General features: G+C 40.9%; 1 protein-coding gene across 3 annotated transcripts in view; it reads right to left on the bottom strand.

The window, feature by feature from the left end:
• The window catches only part of PLCB1 (phospholipase C beta 1), a 644,223-nt gene that overhangs the window by 69,714 nt on the left and 553,080 nt on the right, over window positions 1–21,429 (bottom strand). For all 3 annotated transcript variants that reach the window (XM_080931577.1, XM_080931578.1, XM_080931579.1), the window contains exons 28-31: window positions 9,819–9,895; window positions 9,643–9,732; window positions 9,097–9,154; window positions 8,432–8,518 (exon numbers count right to left, since the gene is read on the bottom strand). In XM_080931577.1, the coding sequence (XP_080787703.1) occupies window positions 8,432–8,518; window positions 9,097–9,154; window positions 9,643–9,732; window positions 9,819–9,895 (312 nt within the window). The remainder of the gene's footprint in view (window positions 1–8,431; window positions 8,519–9,096; window positions 9,155–9,642; window positions 9,733–9,818; window positions 9,896–21,429) is intronic.

Below are 21,429 nucleotides of genomic sequence, written 5' to 3'. Positions count from 1 at the left end.
ACACAGTGTAAAATTAGAAGCTTTGCTAGAGCTTTTGTTCTCGCTGAAGGAAGTTCTCACTACATACCAGTGGGCTATATAACACTTATGGATAGTTTTACTGTATTTTAGAATACTGGCCAGTGATTTTGAGACCTTTTAAAATTAAAATCTGTTCTAAGTTTCAAAAGAACAGGTCTTAAAAATACGTTGAGCTCGGACAAAGGGAAATGAAATGTTCCCTAACTCCGTGGTATCTCCCCGAAGGAAAGTAAACATGCTTCCATTTTACATTCAAGAAACTAAAGAATAATCATATTTTCCTTCTAAGAAGACAATTTTTTGACTAGGTAAAAATGAAAAAAAAAAAAAAAAAAATCTCATATAAAACAGATAAAACCAACCTACTATATGGGTTAATCTGACAAATGAAGCATGGCCAAAGGTTTGGCTTCTCCCAGGAGGAGTTCTAATTGCTACTGGCAGGGAACATCCATTCTTGTCCACCAAATAGCAAAGATTAGAGGAAGTACAAATGAATTAGGAAAAGAAGGGTCTAACTTTAAATCCTCAAGTTAAGCCATTCCACGTGAATACCAGGGCAAATGTCAGCTGCATCCAGGGTACATCTTAAAAGACCAGCAGTGGCTTATAGCATGATTAACTTCATGCCAGAAATGTGTCACCCACCCTGCCACGGAGATGTCAGAGGAGAAATAAGGAAAATCAGTCTACATTCCTCTGGCTGAGAAGGGGGAGGGGAGGGACGGAAGGGAGGAGATCAGAGTTACATGATTAAATGTTTTTTTTTTTTGTTTTTTTTTTTTTTTTTCAGAAATAAACAAAAATACCCCAAGGCTTCCTGGAATTTTCTCTTGATGATGAATGAAATTAAAACAGAAAACCTATGGCCCAAGAAACACCAAAGACAAATTAAGTGTCAGAATAAAAAAAAAAAAAAATCACAAATTTATCGACTGCTTTTTGAGGTCAGGCAGACAGTTCATTAAAAAGTCGTGTCAAAAGACAATTCCTGTAACAAGAGCCATTAGGCACAGAGTGATCAATATACATTGGAATATTTGCAACGGATTGAGGGCAACCTGCAAAAATAATCCTCTTTCAAATGTTCATGGGTCAGACCAGAGGGTCCTCTCTACCATCATAATTTGTAGTTGTTCAAGCCCACACTGGCAGTGGCTGCTTGATATTGGCAACTGAGCTTTTGAATTCTTTCCAACATGTTTTGTATACACTAATTCTTTCTTATTGGCTTGGCAAACTCAGGTATAGAAATCCCATCGAAACCAATTATGTCACCAAGTTGGAGGCCTGGACAGTATTCTTGCAAGCATCTTCCAGAATCTGTGGTTGAAGTTTGCAAAAATATGTATCTTAGACACGATCAAAGGCATACATTTAAGGGCTCAGTGAAGCAGTTGACTGTCAGGAGACATGTATCTAAATACTTCTCTGGAACTGAGAATTCTGTTGAAAAGGAACTGAATGTCTGTCTATTAAGAATGTCTTTTGTTTGTAACTTAACAAGTCTCAGTGGGACTCGCAGTGGGTAACTTGATTTCATGTCAAATCAAGGGTCAAAATATTTATTTCTTGTGTAAATTGACGCTGAGGATCACACACCTCCATTTTACTTGTTTATTCTGCAGTGCTCTCAGAAGTTACATGCCAGTAGAACACACACAGTGTGCTCATTTAGAAAATGAATTTTACCTATCACAAGGGTCTGCTACCTGTTGCAACACGGGTCAGTCCAAACTAAGCTTTCACACTGGGGTCATCTTCTGCTTCCCATCAAACAGGGACCATGGAGACTGGACATGCTGGTCCTGATGGACCACATTCTCCTTTGAATGTTCTACTGCAGGTTAATAAGGTTAATAAGGCAACTTGGTTCACCGGAAGCCTGAGTTTGTTGCTGAGTGAAGGCTCCGCAAAGTTCTGTTTTGCATGAGCCCTATTTTGCAAGTAAAAAAAAAAGTGCCACTGAGGTACTGTTCGCTTTCATCAACGGGTGGTATTTCGGTAAATATTTAAAAAATGAAAACCTTTTATCCCGCGCTAGTGCCAGCACCCGGGCTCTTTCTCTACCACGAGGTCCCCTCCCCCACAGCCCTCTCTCAGCTGTCTCTCTTTGAATCTGGAACTTTGGCTACTGGTTCATGTGAGGAGCCACAGGTCACCTGCTCAAACTGCTCACCCTGGCTGCTCCTCTACCAGGTGAGAACCTAGCTCACATTCTCCACAGACTGGTAAAAACATGACTCCCATCCATTAACTTATCAAACAGGCTTATATGTTGAATTCTCAATCCACGAACCCTCTACACAATAAGCTGACAACCACTGGACAACGATATAAACTGTCCATCTAGAAACGATAAATTAGACCCATAGAAACCCTTAGAAATAATCATAACAACCTCATCAAGCTAGAAATATGTCAAGAGAAACATACATGTCGGCTTCCATGTTGCCTCTGGAATCCCCACCTACCACCTTCTCTTCCCCTTTCCTTGCCCGTTCCCCGCCTACCTCTCTACTGTCCAATCATGTATCACCTTAACATAAACCTACATGATGGTTCGAATTTCTTACCTCTGTCAAAATATTAAGTCTTCTTTTACTTTTAACAGTCAAGATTTTTTTTTTAATCAACAAGGAAGAAAGTTATACAGTAATAGATAAGGGCAAAGAGAGTCTAAAAAGAGCTTTCTCTATGTTAGGACCATGAATGTGGACAGATGCCAGCACATGCTTAATGCACATAAATGAAGCAGACGAAGGGGTTGAATTATTATATTCAATAATATGCTGAATGGCACTAAAGAAAGAGGAGAGAAGCTATATAGTGACATTTTCTGTTTGCTATAAACAAATGATTGTGTATTATCAGGATCTACTTAGAATTTTTTTCCTGCCCCCCTTTTTGAGAAGGACTGCTTTAGTCCAGGACTAACAGTGAAGTTTGAGCATGTTTCCATGTGAAGGTTACAGGCTGTATAGTGAGCTCCAAATGGTTCTCAAAAACCCAGGACAGTTCGGACATTTCTAGATGTTGTTAAACCAGTCTGCCTTGCCTTCCTTCTTACAGAATAGAACTGACTTGGTGAGCTTGTTTCATAGCTACTGGTTTCTGTTTCCCTGAGTTTTCCCTCTTTACTTTTGGTGCTGCCCTGATTAATTTTGGTCTTATCATCAAGCTCTGAAGGATGATTTCAAAGGTACTGCTAGTATATTTCTGTCCACGTCCCACAGTCAGTGTCACACTGTGGTCTACTCAGTCCTCGTGGCCTTTCCTAACCTACACTTGCTGTCCTGTGTTCCAGTGTCCACCTTTGCATCCCATACTTGATCTTGGCATTTCCCTCCACCGATTATCATTGCCGCTTACAAGTCTAGACCTGAAACATCTCCTAGAGGCCCATGGATAAACACTTGGTCTATGGTACACATGATCTACGGAGTTCAAGGAAGGCCTGGTAGTGAGGGCTGGCTAGGCATGGTATCTAACACACCTTTAATCAGCAATGAGGAGGTGGAGGTAGGAGGACCATCATGACATTAAGATGGTGTAAGCTGCATAATAACCCTGCCGCTATTTATTTATTTATTTATTTATTTATTTATTTATTTATTTATTTATTTTCTAAGTGCATTCAGTAGGAAGAAATTATCTCAATAGGAATTTGCCCTTGGGGGAGCATTAGGACTCTTGTCTATTCTTTCTGTTTCTGACTTCTTGCTGCCAACCATGAACATGACTCCTCCACCATGTGCTACCTCTATGACTTGCTGTGCTATGACAGGTACAATGCAGGAGGACCAAACAACAGGGATTAGTACGTCTGGGCTTAGGAGCCGAAACAACCCTTTTCTCAGTTAATAATTTCCGGTATGATGTCGCAATGGCCAAAAGCTTTTGTTACCATGGGCTTTGATATATATCTTACAATATTACCACATGTGATTCTTTGTTTTGTTGGAGACAGAGTCTTATATAAATGGCTTCAAGCCTGATACATAGCCAAGGATGACCTATAAAACTTCTGATCCTCCTGCTTCCTCCTGCCAAATGCTGGGATTATAGATGTGAGCTACCATGGCTGGTTTCACGTGTACTTCTTATTTTATTATCAAAGCAATGGCTCTGAAAACACACTCTTAAGCTCCAAAGAACACACTTCAACAAATGATTTAGCTTGACATGAAACCACTGGTTTTCAAGAGCTTCCTTCAAATCTGCTTACGACAAGATGGCCGTAAGAACACATGATGAAAGAGCAAATTTATCGTGGTACTTAGTTACTCTAAGAAACAAAAACAAAAACAGAGTTCCTTAGAACTCTGAGGAACACTTTAGATCCTTTCTACGGTGCCATGAAAGAAGGAATAGAAGCTGCTAAATATATAATTGTAATACAAACTGCTCACCAACCCCAATTACTATTTATTCACTATTTGATGAGAAAGCATCAGCTTCATTTAGGGTTCTGGTGACTGTAAAACCAAGAAGCTGGACTCCTTCCACCTTTGCGAATGACTCTCTGGCACTTAAGCCAGTCATGAATATCATGCTTTCTTTCTTGGGGTTTGTTTAGAAACTAGAACGTGGCTCCATTGTAGCATCATAACAGACAAATCTGTTTTGTGGGGGTGGGGTGGTAGGAGGCCATTCTGGAAGGTTTCCATCCCTCCTATGAAGGGAATGAAGTGAGGAGCTTTCCTGTTATGGTTTTGAATGGTTCTACATAGCCGATGATGCAGGGGTGGGGGGCTGGGGGGTTATAGCAGCTCTCTCTCACTGACTTTAAAGCCTGGGGACAGCAAGCAACAACAATGAAATTCTAAAAGTGCAGATTCTCAATGATATCGCTGAGTCACAAAACTAGCTACTCAACTCTAGAACTGACCACCTATCACTAGAAGTAGCCAGCTATACCCAGAAATGGCTACCCAACCTCAGAACTAGCAGCCCACATGATGTGGCCTGAATGAGAAATGTCTCCTTTAGGTTCATGCATTTGAATACTTGATCCCAGCAGGCAACACTGTTTAAGTAGACTGTAGAACTTTTAGGACAACGTAGAGCCTTGCTGGTGGAGGTACATCCCTGGAGGTGATCCTTCAGGGGATATAGCCTCACCCCACTTTGTGTTCTGTCTTTCTCTGCTTCCTGCTTGCGGGCAGAGATACACTCATCCAGTTTCCTGCTCCAGCAACAGGCTCCCCTGTCTCCCTTGCCATTACTCTCTCCTGCATTTCTCCCTCCCACCCTTTCTCCTTCCCTCCCTCTCTTCCTCCCTCCCTCTCTTCCTCCCTCCCTCCCTTCCTCCCTCCCTCCCTTCCTCCCTCCCTCCCTCCCTCTCTCCCTCCCTCTCTCCTTCCCTCCCTCGCTACCTCCCTCCTTCCCCCCACCCCATCTCTGTCTCTCTCTCTCTCTCTGTCTCTGTCTCTCTGTCTCTGTCTGTCTCTCTCTCTCTCTGCAGCGGTAAACCGAAACAAACTTTTCTATGAGTTTCTGCTGGTCATGGTGTTTCACCTCAACAGAAACAACTGTATGCTTAGAACCGTCCTCCCACCCCAGGAAATGTGATGATTCGAACGGTAATAATGTTATTTATTAAGTTGGCACCGTTTAAAAGAATTATTTATTTAGTTTGCTAGAAATTCGGCCTCACTATATAATCTAGATGAACCACGAGCTCTCAGTTTTTTCTGTTTTCATTTCCCCAGTTAATGGGATTGTATATGTATCCGACCATGCCCAGCAGGTTTAATTTGATTTTCTGTAAAACTGTACTCTGGCAGATAAATTTCCAAAAGTTATTAGTTTTTAATGTTTGGTTGTATACAGTAAAAAAGTTCTAAGGTGCTTCAAAAGGAACTAAATTAATTCAATTTTACTTATGATAACATAGAACATAACTATGTTCATGTAGTATCTGTCGACACTTCTGGCACTGGGGAAGCTGAAGGTGAAAGAACCTGAGTTTACATGTGCATGAGTTCATGTGTTCGTGAAAATGAGTATGCATGCATGTGCACACACATACACACATACACACACACACACACACACACACACACACACACACACACGTGTGCGCTGAGGACGAGGGAACTCAGTCAGTAAAGTTCTTGCCTTGCAAACATTAGGACATGAGTCCAATCTACACAATTTACACACATGTGTATGATGCCATGCCTTTATAATCCCAGCTCTGGGGAGGAAAGAGAAATGGATCCTGGGTCTCTAGCCAGTCAGCCTCATCCTCTTGAAAGTTTCAGGCTAGTGTGAGACCCTATCCCGATCATTAAACAGTGATAGTACCTAAGGAATTATCCATTGGCCTGCACATATATACACACATGTGCACCTACACACAACTGTGAATAAATGTACACATACTATCTATGACTTACTTAAAGTAAGTGTACAATTTTAAAATATTTGCACTGCATTTTATCTATGGCTAAAATATTTACAATGTTAAACACATAAAAAGCAAAAGAAAACTGAAAATATTAGTAGTTGTAAATAAGTTTTTTAAAAAAAAGATTTATTTATTATATATAAGTGCACTGTAGCTGTCTTCAGACACCAGAAGAGGGCATTGGATCCCATTACAGATGGTGGTGAGCCACCATGTAGTTGCTAAGAATTGAACTTAAGACTTCTGAAAAAGCAGTCAGTGCTCTTAACCACTGAGCCATCTCTAACCCCATAAATAAGGGTTCTTAGAGGCTAAAACTGACTATGAGATTCACCATAAACAAATTTTATTACTCAAGAATACAAGTGATGACAAATTCAACTTCAGATGCCAAACTTGACATTGTGTGGGTCTGAAAAAAAATATATTTCTGACTACTTAATATTTTCTTAAATTTTTGTCAAATCTGAGTCGATGAATTAAAATATTTGAGTACATGAATGAGATTGATTCTGAAAATAAAATACACCAATCCCTCCTCCAATATGCTCTGAAGCCACAAAAAGTCGAAGAGAATCTGCTCCCGAATGTCCTCAGGCTCAAGGACTCCTTCCTTGATATCATTACTCTTGTGGTTTGGAACTATTACTAGGTGTAAGGGTCACAGACCCTGTGACAGAGAGGACCGCCGTACCATGTGGTCATGCTGCACACACGGCCAGTGCACATCCAGAGAGGCTAAAACATTGCTTCAAGGCTTCCTCAGCTGCTTAGAAAGTTGTACACTTTAGAACTTCACAGATTGTTCACCCCGTGATTTTTTTAGGTCACGAGTGACTGTGGGCATCTTAATTCAAGGAAAGGGAGACCAGAGATATAAAGGTGACTACTGAGAGCCAATCTCTAACGTTTTACTGAAACGCATCTTATTGCATTAGCACGAGTGGCCTAAGAAGACGGCTATAAATATCCAAAGTGAATATTCACAGGAGAAATTTAAGAATTAACAATGTACAAAGAAACCGTTGATTTCTGCTAAGCCTGAAATCTTAGGGATATCGAATAGCTAGGGACTCTCATGTATAGCAAACAAGGAGGCTAAAGAACATAAAGAACTGTGAAAATATATCTATTGCAAGCCACAAGGGGTCACCCTGAAGCCAACCCTGGAAGGCTACATACAAATAAATAAATCTAGCATTTGAGTTTATCAGACTCAATAAACGCTAAGGCAGAATGGATTTCAGAGAATCTATTTTTCAACTATCGCTAAAAAGGCAGGGAGACCTAAAAAGCCCATTTTGCTTCAAGAGACAGAAAAAAAACATTCAGCATCAAGTCTAAGTGAATAGAATGTCCTAGAACTGCTATGCTATTGGCTGAACTACAAGTATTTGGTTTACAGATAGGGTTTCCAACTAAACGTCCATAGACGTTTAACAAGCCTCAAGGGCAACCTGCTTCGATTTGTTCTTTTGGATAGACTCAGGCTGATTACTCTCAGTACCTCTGAGCTGCACTCTGAGCTGTAATAGAACCTTAAAGGACAGCACTGATCAGCTGGTGCCATGGGGGCAAAGAGACTTCCTTTTCTTTTTTCTTTCTCCCCCCCCCCCTCCTTGTTTTCATGGAAGACATTGTTGGGTGAAGATCAGAGTGATCTTGGTGAAGAGTGCCCTCTGCTGGGGAAATTCTGTGGTGTCACAGCATTACAAGATGAAGTCGGTTTGTTCAGTTAAAAATACCCTTGCCCCAAGCCATGTACCAGACTAGGGGAAACCAAATCTGTCCAGAAGGTTCCATGCCCTCATACCTTTTACACAGACGCCATCGGTGATGAGTGCTCGCAGAATATTGCTGTTTTACTATCACCAAAATGAGGAGTTTTACATTCAAGGAATGACCCAAGACGTTGTGGGAGAAAACCAGATTTTACTTTTACGGGACAGAAAGCAAATGAGCCAAGTGTGTCTCGACTTATTTAGCTCCGTTTACCTTGGGCTTCTCATCCAGGATCTGCTGGCGGATCTCCTGGTGCTTCTCCACGAGTTTTTCTTGTCTTTTGCTTTGTGCTTCCTCTAACTGGAAGAAAGTTACCAAAAGAAAAGTCATTTTAAGAAAAAAAGAACATTAAACTTTTAAGCATGTCTCAAAAAACCCAAACAAACAAACAAAAATAAGAACTCCAGAGTTTCTCAGATTTATGGTATTAATTATTTAGCATTCTGGGCCAAGACTGGCCTTGAGGTGGCGAGAACACAGGACAGGGTGGGGTGGTGACTGGTGGGCATACATTTTTTTTAAATCTTTAAACATTTGTGTAGCACAAGTTTTAAAGAAGCTGGATGTGGACAGGATCTCTCTCACCGGTAACAATGAAGAGATGGATCTTTTGGGAACCATCTTTTGTGTCATATTTGGGTGGGGGGGGGGAGGTTCCCGACTTAGGCAGTGATTCCGCCCCATCCATTTAGCTCCTTTATCTTACGGTTGGCAATAGTCGGAACAACAGAACAACACCCTTACAGAGTAGCACAAAGCAGCTGGATGCTGGTGGAAAGTCGGTACCAGGAGACATCTCTCTCCTAAAAGTTCACAGTGAGGTTGGCAACTGTCTGTGTGGCTTTGCGGGGGGGGGGGGGGGGGGGGGGCAGACATACCCTCTTGATGTACTGCACGACCTCCTGGATGTAAGACCGGATCATCTCTGTCTTCTCCCTAAACGGAAACAAGCCCTAGCTCATTATACAGACCCACCTGGAACTCTAGATGTCTATGGTTTTACTAGCTTTGTATAGCTGTTGAAAGTGCGTGCGTGCGTGCATTTGTGTGCGCGCGGGCTCGTGCATGTTTAGGGGTAGCAGTGGCCCTGCCTCTCACCAAGCACAGGTCCTGTTTTTATTAGATGCTCCCAAGGCTGTCTAGCAACTTGAGAAATGAATATTTAGCCATTTCCCAAAAGAGATCACTTTACTTTTTTTTTCTAAGAGGCCCACAGTGCCGTTGTTTGAGAGCTCCGTGTAAAAACCGTACAGAGGAGGCTGTGGCAGTTTGAATGAGAATGGCCACCATAGGTTCACCTGTGAATGCTAAGCGACCAGGGAGTGGGATTCTGATAGAATTAGGAGCAGGAGCTGTGGTTCTCAGACAGGGGACACCTGCTCCTTGTTCCAGTTCAGGAGGGGGAGGGGCTGCTTCCCACTCACTCTTCCATCTGGCTTTTATCCTTGGACTTGGCTTCTGTTATCTTCTCCTGCCTCTTCTTGTCCATTTTCTTCTTTAATTCCTTCTTCTCTCTGAATTTACAATGGGAGAAAATCAGACAAGCAGACTAGCAAACAGGACTTCATGTGTATATTTGTGTGAAGGGATAGAGACTTACTTCTCGCAGATTTCCTTCAGCTTCTTCAGCTGATTGTTCTGACACTCTTCGGCCACGTCTGTCAACTTCTGAATAAGCTGAGGGAAGAAAATGCCAGTTTGATGTTTTCTGGGATCACAGTTTGATGTTTTCTGGGATAACAGTTTGATGTTTTCTGGGATCACAGTTTGATGTTTTCTGAGATCACAGTTTGATGTTTTCTGGGATCACAGGCACAGACTGTCCCTGCCCGTCCCTCCCCAAACACCAGCAAGCACACTCCAGACAGCCTGCAGTGGAGACTGGGCCTTTGTTAGAATAACAAAAATCTGCCTTGGGCAACCAGAGCATGATTTTAAAATATCACATGATCTTTTTTTGGTGTTTTTTTTTTAAAAGATGAAATCCCTCTGATTTTCTCTTTTAATTGAAGTGAATTCTCTAGATTATCTTTCCAGTTCCTGCAGCTTGGCTCAGTCAGTGCAAACACAGCTAATGCTGTGGACCTGGGTTTTTAACTCTACTCTGCAACACAATACAAGTATTATTTGGGGGATGGGGATACAGATTGGTGGTAATAAGCCTTGAAGGTATGAGTTTACCTTGGTCTACCTTTCCAATACTTACCTGAACCAGTATTTTCTTGAGTATAAGTCACAATATGGCTACCTTTACTTCTAGTAGGTAGTGTGAAACTTAAACCTAATAATAAGTTACAGTCAGTAGTGTAGAATTTTGGGTTTCTGGGTATACTCTGTGGCTGCAGTTGACTTGCTTTGAGATTAACATCCGTTACTCAGCTCAGAAAATGATACAGTGTCCTTGTGGGGTAGCTTCTGTTGACACAAAGAACATCGAGAATGCTGTTCTGTGCTGTTCTTAAAACCTGAGTTCCGAGAATGTAATAACATCCAGTTTTTTCTCAAATCAAATTCAAGACAGCAGCAACCATATCTTTGGATTCTTGGTACCCCATGGCTCCCGACAATCAGTACACGCCTAATGAACATCAATTACGTCAGGGTAAAATTTCATTCCAATCACTCCTCACTATTCCACACCTGAGTCTGGGGACCCTCAGGTGGCTGTGGCAACAGAGCTCAGCCACTCTACTGGAGCATGACATACAAGGCTGCACTTTCCTTGAGAGGTCCCACTACTTTTTTCAAAGAGTAGATTTTCTTCCCCAGAATAAGATGAGTTAACTAGTCTAACATAAGGAATAGCTATCATGATCCTCCAAGATCCATGAAAGATTGGTCCTAGGATCCCTAGTGTCCACCCAGATCCTTGGATGCCTTACGCTAAATGGTATAGCACCCGCCATGATATTCACATCGTCTCCTGAGACTATTTATAACATCTAGAACATTCTAAATGCTGTAAAATAAACTCAGGCAGGCTCTACAGTCTGGGGATTTCACCTCTGTCCTATACTGCTCTGCTCAGTGGCGTCAGAAGTCATTTTCAAATCCCTTCAAAGGGCTGGGGAGATAGCTCTGGAGGTAGAAAACCCATTCTGCTGGCATAAGGACCTGAGTTCTAATCTCTAGCACCCATAAAAAAAAAAAAACAGACATAGCCAATCCAGTGTATAATCTCAGAGTTGATTTCAGAGGCTCAGAGAGATTCATGTTCACTTAGGATAAACAAGAAAGTTGCAGCGTGTGTAGGTAAACAGTGTCAAGAGGATGTGGCCACAGGAGAGGCTGCCTCAGCACAGCTGCCACAGCTGAGGAAACCATGCCGTGAACAGTGCCAGGTATCAGACTGTCCAAAAATTGCTATTGTCCCCCCACCACCCACACACACTCCAAGGACTCACAGGAGGCCTTTACCCTGACCCAGGGTACCACCTTGTTCCTGCATTCCTTCCCCCAGAGGACCTGTCTCCTGTTCCATTTGCCCCTCATGCATCCCAGAAATTATTCAGAGATTCCCCACTTTGCTCTATCAGATTCACTTGGGGGAGACTTCTTAAGAAGGCAGATTGTGAGGCCTTGTTCCCAGGCTGATGAATTGGTGAATGCGTATTTGGATAACCTCGTCCAGGATATGTGTGTGTGTGTGTGTGTGTGTGTGTGTGTGTGTGTGTGTGTGTGTTCAGGTAGCAGCATGAGCACCATCACAAGTCTGTTAGTATCTGGAAAGGAGATGATGTATGTGCACATACTAGGTCTCTTTCCTACCTCGCCAAAGCATGGGCCCATCTGTGCTGTCTCACACAGCACTGTTTCTCCGGGAAGCACTTGCTCTGGTTTCTGGCTCATGTTTGGCTCCATGGGAACTGTTGTGATCTTCACCCTCCATTCTTTGGCCCGAGTCATTGATCTATGAGATCACACTATTCTATCATAGCATGACTTCTGGCCACCTGTGACTTCTCTAAGGTAACAAGGCTGCCAATCATGACTCTAGCAAGGCTCTTTCCTACGATTCATCTACAGGTCAATGGAGAAAGAAATGAAAACCTTGTCTTATCCCCCATTCCAATAAAGATGATACTGAGACTGAAGAGAAGCAGCATCAGAGAGGGGAAAGTAGTGATAACCACACCAGGGCTACAGGAAGTTTCTGGATAGACTTCCTGGGTAGGTAGGCTGTTTCTGGATCCCCCCCCCTCTCTTTCTCGTTTCCTTACAACTTTATTTAAAAAGAGAGAGATAGATACATGTACATATTTTTCAAAGCATTTTGGCATGAAACTATCTGAACATATTTTTGTCAGTACTTAATTTTTTAAAAGTTTGATAGTATGCATTGAAATCTTACTAGTTATCATAAGCATAAAGTACATGTAAAACAAAACATAACATGGAAACAGTCAAAGTTTTCTTGGTGTGTATAGATTAGTCATAATGATTTTTAAATACCAAAATTGCCACAATTAGCTTCTTAGCTCTTGAGTCATTAATGATCCATCTCTCTTAATTCTCTTCTTTACATTTCCACAGTCTGTTTTTAAGAACATGATTCTATCCTGTTTATTTTTTTCTAGTATATATTATTGCTCAATTTAGTCCAGTGTACGTTTCTAACTCTTGCCATCTGGAGAAATTTGAAAAACAACAACAACAACAAAAAACCCACCCCCCCAAAAAAAACCCCAATCAACCAACCAAACAACAACAGCAAAAACTAAACATGTTTTCATTGTTTCCCAAATAAGGTGAAGAAGTTTGAGATGTGAATGAAGGACTTGGAAGGGTGGTTTCCATAGTAATGGAAGAACTTTTAACAAACCTAAAAAAAGAGGAGATTAACTTTTGGAGTTAACTGTTAGCTGCAAGCTTCTCCAGAGACAAACAATTAAAAGCAACAACAGAACAAAGATTTAGAGTCCCTAGGAAATGAACCAAGATTCCATATTGTAATCTGGAATTCTACACATGATGTTTACTTTTAACTGTTGATATAATTTCTTTTTCCTCCAACAGATGCATCTTTTTTTACTTTGTTTACTATTCACAGAATCCCCTAGGTAAATGTCCAAATAATTAAAAATATAAAAAAACCGAAACCAAAACAAACAAAAAATAACTAGAGCCCCAGAGAATAGAATTTCATGCTTGTTTTTAACTCTGAACTAAATTTCAATTGGCTTAGTCACTGGAAGAAGGAAATTTTTTTCTACAGATGAGTATAATTGCCTGATGCTAAGTCAAAGAGGATAAAAGATGTGTGCACAGAAATTTGCAGTCTCTTTTGAAAAGGATGACTTTGGGAGACAGACAAATGCCAGGGTTAAACTGGCTCACACGGTTCTCCTCCTTGTCCCTCTCATTAGTTTCTGGTGTCAAAGCCACTCTAGTGAGTTTTTACTCTGAGCTGCTCAACTTCTACAAAGAAGGTATTTACAATGAATGTTAATTATTTGGTGATCCAAAGACCAAACACAACACTGAGAGTTTAAAGACAAGGTAGATGTTTACTCTAGGGAGTCTTGACCTGCATCCAGCAGCTCCTTGCTGAACATGTATGTCATCACAGAGAGTCTGACTGTGAGCAGAGGGGAGTATTGTCCACAGAGAGCTGACTTCCTCCAGAGAAGAAAGTTTTGGCTGAAAACGCAGCCATTTTGATTACGCTCCAAAACAGTCTTTCATTCTCGGGCAACCAAGATTCATTTCTGTTTTCCACAATTAGAGGTAATTTACACCTACTCACTTGACCCTAAATGTTTTGATGCTATATGTTTATCAGAGTTCTCAGGATAAGAACCAGGAACTTATACATGACAAGAAAGTACTCTACCACTGAACTAGACCTAAATATTCAGACTGAAATACTTACATGACTCCTAGATGAAATTTCTTTTATTCCAGAAAGAAAGAAAGAAAGAAAGAAAGAAAGAAAGAAAGAAACAAAGAAAGAAAGGAAGGAAGGAAGGAAGAGAGAAAGAAAGAAAGAAGGAAGGAAGAAAAGAAAGAAACAAACAAACTTGAAAATCTGGCCAGCATCCCTGTTCTTTGTAAATAATTTCATCCAACTTCCTCACTCTGATTTGTACCACAATCATTGCCACCATTAGCTACAGGAAGACGGGACTGGAATAGTATAATGTGCTTCCCTAAATGGTATGTCTGCTCCCCTTCCATGAGGCTATAACTTACAATACCCGAACACCTTTTTACAAATCAGCAACTCTGATGCAGGAGCTCCAGCCTATTCTGTAGCCTGGGTGATGAGTTGTGTCACTGCAGCTCTTTAGGCCTTTTCTGATTCTGAGAGATGCAGTGGCCACTTCAGAATAAATGAAATAAACACTAAGTGCTTGAAATAACCATCATTGCAAATAGAGGTTTTTAGCTAATTAGCAATGTGGGCCTGACAAAAGGAGATAACATTTGTCTTGTTTGCAACTTGCTTATAAACCATGAGCTCTATGGCCCATTTGGAAGACAGGTCCAGAAGAGCTGCCCAGGAAGAAAAGTATCATGTCTGTCTTTTTCCCCCTAAATACAAAAGATATCATTTGCCAGATAAAATGCAGTAATTCTTGAAATTCTAGGGTGTTAAGCTAAAGGCCAGTCGTGTGGGTTCTACTTTAGAATTTTTCTTACATCGGAATATCCTCCTCCCCAAGGAGCTTGATGTTGACACAAACCAGAGCTATTCTCTGATTTCCCTTGGGTTTTGTTGTTCATCTATGCTTTCTTAAATCATTACTAAATATTCATTAGCACCATGAAATTAAATCAAGACAATATACATTGTATATAAAAGAAAAAAAAAAAAGAAAGGAAGGAAGAAAAGGAAGGAAGAAAAGGAAGGAAGAAAGACCAAGGTTTAAATATCTGTTGCTTTAAACTAAACATCCTAATTATTATTTTAATATCTCTGGGAGGTGAGTCATCCTATATTCTATAAGAGACTAACATCCTAGGGAAAGGAGATTTTCCTTTTATATAAACTTCTATATTTAGAAATAGAAACACAGAAACCAAAGAGGTGAAAGAGCTTTATCAGAAGGTACGTATGTGAAAACATAAGCCATTGTGCCCTCCCTCAGTCCTGTGCTGATTGTCTTTGGTAAAGACTCATTATCGTATTCCAGCCACTTGGTTAAGTTTCCATGAATCGTTCTGTTAAATCTCACATGTGAACCATAAGGGATGTGCACAGATGGCCTTTTTTTTCTTTCTAAAATTAGCTCTGAGTCTGTGGCTGTTGCCGCACTCACACTTGGCATTGCAAGTTATGTCTGCTCTAAACAGAGTCTAGTTCCCTAACTTTTGACAAGCCCTACGACTTGACTTAAAGAACGTAATAAAAAGGAAGAACTCTGAAAGAGTTTCCATAGAGGTTAGGAGCTCGTGAGGAACCAGTGGGGATGAGGGGGTCTTCCAAGGAAGGACAGATAGTGCGGTGCTATAAAGAGATGAAGGGAGGCTGGGATAGAAGGATTAAATGGCTGGGGGAGATGAAAGGCTAGGGTAGAGGAGGGATATGGAGAGAAACAGCTAACATTAAAAACTTTTTGAAAAGCCACATGGGTATCTATTACTGTAGAAGTTCCTTAAATACATACATAATGCACACACACACACACACACACACACACACACACACACACACACACAGAGGGGGGGGGAGCACATTACTGAAGATATAATTTACTTATATCATTGACCATGAAGAAATGGAGATTCCAGATTTGAAGCTTCACCCCTAATGATTAGCATTCCTGATAATGGAAGGTATTTTCCACCATATCAGAAGAGAAAATCAATCATTAACATCACCCAGCTACAAGACCTGTGACCTGCAACAGAGACTCACATTCAAAATGTACATCTGCAGTCGTGACACAAATGTTATGGTAGTAACCAACCACTTAAAAAGCTAGATTTAAGGCCTACTTTATAAGATGGAACCCATACCTGGCACTTATAAACTGTCCAGTGAAAACCTACTACCATTATTCTTCTGAAAGAATATAGCAAAAATGAAAAAAAAAGACAATGGAAGACATAATGCTATACACTCAGATCAGAACATCACTTAACCCTCAACAGAGAAGTCTCTTCTTGCAGTAGATGGTAACACAGAGACCCACAGGTGGACAGTGTGCAGAGACTAAGAGCCTTTGGATGACTCAGATTCTAAATAGCATGTCTTTGTCGAATCCCTCCCCTTAAGACTCATGGATCTATGGGAAAGAGGAAGTAGGAGGAGTTTAAGAGCCAGAGGTGGTGGATGACATGTGTGGATGACATCCTCTTGAAACAAAAGGACCAGTACATATATGATGAACTTACAAACTGACAACACGCATAAGATGTAGACAGGCTCAAACCAGACAGCTCCGTGCCCTGAAAGGGGAAAGTAGATGCAAAGTTATGCCCCTACCCAGGAAGACTTTGTATTCAGTAACTGCTGGGAAAGGGAAGGGAATGGTTCATACCTGGGAGTGGTGGGACCAGACAAAACAGACTCCATTTTCTTGTGTGTGCACTTTTTGTTTTGTCTTGGTCTTTTTGTTTGTTTGTTTTACTGGGTTGTTTGTTGATTTGTTTTGATTTTTGATTTCTTAGAGTGTGTGTGTGTGAGTGTGTGGGTTTGTGTGTGTGTGTGTGTGTGTGTGTGTGTATGTGTGTGTGTGTGAAAGAAAGTTGGGTAGATAGGGAGGTGGGGAGAATCTGGAAAGAGTTAAATTAGGGAAAAGAATATGATCAAAATATATTGCATAAAATGTTTAAATAAAAAAGTATTTTTATTTATTTTTTATTTATAAATTTATATTACTTATATTACTATTATTTATAAATGTATATCTTTAAAAATATATAACATAATATATAGTCATATTAATAAAAATAAGCAAACATTTATTCTAGTTTCTAGTAGAAAAGAAAAGAAGCTAATTTTATTAGAAGGTCAGGACTGGCTAAGGACCCACCCCTAGCAAGGCAAGTTCACTTTAGGAGGATATACTTTTCCTTCCCAGATTCCCTTTCTCCTTGCCCAGTTCCTTGGGGCCTTCAGGAGGTCCAGCCGAGTCTGCATACATTTTCTGAGCCCTGGCACAGAGAGATTTGAGTGCTTGCCAGAGCCTGAGCAGTTATTACACTTCCTGGTACTTCAGGATCCCCTCCTGCCGTGTGGCTGACCTCTGCCATGTGGCTAACCTCCATGCAGCTAATTTCAAATGACCTGGCTTTTTGTCTTTATACTTTTCATGTTCCTCCACCGTGTTAAGGAATTTAATGTTTTCTTGCCTGAAGTTTCCTTTGGAACATAGAGTAAATTGTCTCTGAGTTTCCATTCATGTCCATTTTTTTTATTGGATATATTTTATTTACATTTCAAATGTTACTTCCCTTCCCAGTTTCCCCTTCATAAGCCCCCTATCCTATCCCTCCCAAACCTTGCTTTTATGAGGGTGCTCCCCTACCCACCCACCCCATCCTGCCTCCTCACCCTGACATTCCCCTACATTGGGGCATCAAGCCTTGGCAGGACCAAGGGCTTCTTCTCCTACTGATGCCAGATAAGGCCAGCCTCAGCTGGAGCCTCAAGTCCACCCTTAAATTCTTAAATTTTTAAATTACTGAGACTGGGAACACCAATAGGAAACCCTAATTTCCCAAATGTCACATGGTGGCTCCACCAAGACTTGCCAAAGCTCGTACTTCTTGCCTTTTAATTCTTTCATAGGCAAAGAAAAACACCCCATTTCTGTAGCTCTAGATGTTGTAAGTATGTACAAACTTCACACTTGTACATTTTCTTAAAATAATTAGGGAAAATTCAGCAGCAAACTGTACTCTAAAAGCAAAGTAGGAATGGATAAAAACATGCAGTTTGTAGAAAAGAGTAATATGAATGTCCAGTATGCATCCAGAAACATGCCCATTCATGTTCATAATTAAAATTACATATTCTGAAATAAACATTACTTCCCATCTTTCGAACTGGAAAGAAAAAAATAAACACTACCAAAAAAAAACAAAGATAAATTCTTTTGTGATAAAGTTATGGACATTGGACCACTGGTGGTGGGGCATGTTGGTATAATATTTCTAGACAGTTATTTGTTACCAGATTTAGCACAATGACCTTTTTATTGTTTGTATATGCTTGGCCTAGGGCATGGTACCATTAGGAGATGTGGCCTTGTTGGAGTAGGTGTGTCACTGTGGGTGTGGTCTTTCATAACTTTGTTCTAGCTGCCTGGAAGCCTCCACATAAAAGTGTTGAACTCTCAGCTTCTCCTGCACCATACCTGCCTGGATGCTGTCCTGCTCCCACATTGATAACAACATACTGGACCTCTCAACCTGTAAGTCAGCCCTAATTAAATGTTATCCTTTAAGAGTTGTCTTGGTCCTGGTATCTGTTCATAGTAGTAAAACCCTAACTAAGACAGAACACCACAGCACTGGTTTAATGACATAAAGAAAAACAAAACCAATTCAAAGTACATTAATTATACTTTGAATATATTACTCTTTTATACTGTAAAATAATTCATAATTGATGAACAACATTAAAAATATGATATAAAATATCACTTATGGTCAAGTGCTAAATAAAGGAACAAGTTGAAAACAGTTTATGGATTTGTATCGTGTGTGTGTGTGTGTGTGTGTGTGTGTGTGTGTGTGTGTTATCAACTCCATTAGAGAATGATAGGAAAATAATAATCATTTCTTATTAATGACAAATAATGCATTTTGGCAATTTCTTCATTTATTTTTCTGCTATTTATATCTATTACTTATTTGTCATTTCTTTTCTGGTAAAAATTGCAGCATATTGGAAAAAAATAAATAATTTTTTTGAGAAAAAAATGATTCTGTGCTAAAGTCAGAACAGGAGAGAAAAACAGGTAACAGGACCCCAGCAAACAATGGTGAATGGCCACCCTGTATTTCAGGCAGGGCTACAGAGGGAGGAGATTCAAGAGTCTCGAAGCAAGCTGGAGCACAGAGCCAGTACAAATCACCAAAAGGAAGATAGTGAATTTTCCCCAGCTGTGCCAGGAGGTCGACAATGACAACACATATATGTCTGAAGTACCGACTTCTGAGTCAATTCATATATTACACAAAACAAAGATGTTTACTGTAATGGTGTTCTATGCATTACTCTTCCCTGCAGTTGAAAGGACTGATAATTACTCTTCATTGAACAGATAAGAATTCTAAATTCAGTGGCCACATAGCTACTCACTGGGCAGCAATGTCCTGTGAGGGGGTATTTGATTCTAACTCCTGTTAGAGTCACAGCCCATGAGCCTGTCCACTCATTGCTAGTGACAATCACTCAGAGCTCTGGGTTGAAAATGAATCTGTTGATCCTTTGCAATTGGCAGGGTGTTGGAGGACTCAGGGCTGCGTGTGCTAGTGTTGACTTGTCTTAGGATAGCTGCTGGTGTGACAGACATGAGGATGTGTACAAACTTAGGGTGGCATGAAGAAGAAATGAATGGGCCGAGCACACGTGAGGGGCTGGGTCAATGCTTGCTTAGTATTTCTGAGGCTCAGATTCAGTTCCCTGCACTGAAAGAAGAAGGAAAGAGTAAGGATGGAACGTGGGGGCCAAACATTCCTATTGAGAAACAAGCCTATCAACACTATCACAAAACCCTAACAATCCCTGTCCCTCAGCTGTGCGTGCCTAGCTTTGAATGTGATACAGGGCCAGTTGACAGTTATAACATGGAATGCCTGTTATTGCTTAGTTCTGACTTTTAAAAGTAAAACCTCACCGGTGACATGGCCCACAACTTTAAGCCTGGTACTCAGGAGGCAGAGAAAGGTGAATATTTGTGGAGGTGGAGGCTGGCCTAGTCTACATAGAAAGTTCTAGACCTCCTAGGTCTATATAACCATAGTGTAGTTCTCAGTTTTCACAACAGGTGGCTCACTACTGCCAGTAACTTCAGCTCTGAGAAATAGGATGTCTTCTTTGTCAGCAGGCACCCGCACACGAGGTATACTCTCACGAAGAGACTCAGATACAACAAGAATAAGTTTCTTAAGTTAAGATCTTATCCAAGTAGCATAAAGAAAACACAAGGCTTCCGCCGTGGCCTGCGTGCAGAAGACAATATCAGATGGAGCTTCAGTTTCTTGTTGGGAGCCAGGGTTCTTCAAAAGTGTAAGCACTCAGGCCTTTCACGGAGAAGTGCAGGGGCTCACAAACATGAATGGGGGGGTTCCATCTGTGTTTTCCTACATCCATATTAGAGCAAGACTTCCTTCTACTGTGCACGCAGGCAGGCAACCCCAGCAGGGATATACTCTGCCATGGCAGACCGATGTCATCCAACCGGCTCACTGTTCAACCCTGTGAAGGGCACAGGGTTTCCCGTTTTGGTTAAAGGGAACTATAGGCCGGTTCTAAAATGTACGGATTTTGAACACAGACAGTGAATACTGGGTCATCCAAGGACTCAGCTGAAACACAAAACGTGATACAGCAGATTTGGGATGGGACCTGAAATCTGTGTGTTGAACAAACCTCTGAAGTTACCATCTATGCAGACTGTGTATGTAGACATGTTAACATGTCTCCTGTGTTAACATGAACAATGACTTCAAAAGCATTAACAGTTTACAAATGTGGCACACTGCTGCCACGTCACCTTACTGGTGTCCTTATGACCGATTTCATATTAAAATTAATATGACTATTAAAATTCTATGTTGCATTTTACTTAGTCTTGTCTTTGGCATCGGTCAGAGTGCTACTGTTATTGTTACTGAGGTCACTATTTTCAGTGGACTTTTGGTTAGGTGCTTATTGGCGTCATGGCTTCCTAGTCTCTGAAATGCAAACACTGTAGACCATGCACTTCTCACCCTAAAGGCATTTTAGGAAATGAAATAACTTCTCTTTTCCCATCACCCTCGTGCATGGCGCCTGCTGACTTTTAAACCTCGCCTGCATTTGTCTCCTTCAGCTGGGGTAGCTGGCTCATCATCCAGACACTCCGACGACGATAAAACTGTTGTCAGCTTTCAGTCAAAAAATTCTCAGCAAATTCAGGCAAACCAATCTCCAGTTATTACATTCGGAATTGAAGAAAAAAAAAAAAAAAAAAAAAAAAAAAAAGAAGCCCGGTATTCTTTTTGGAACCAGAGCAATGGAGTGTGAACTGTGGAAGCCAAATGGTCTTGAA

Source organism: Micromys minutus (genome assembly GCF_963924665.1).
Source record: "Micromys minutus genome assembly, chromosome: 17".
NCBI lineage: Eukaryota > Metazoa > Chordata > Mammalia > Rodentia > Muridae > Micromys > Micromys minutus.
The sequence above is the reverse complement of the archived record's forward strand: the minus strand, read 5'-3'. Positions and strand labels throughout refer to the sequence as shown.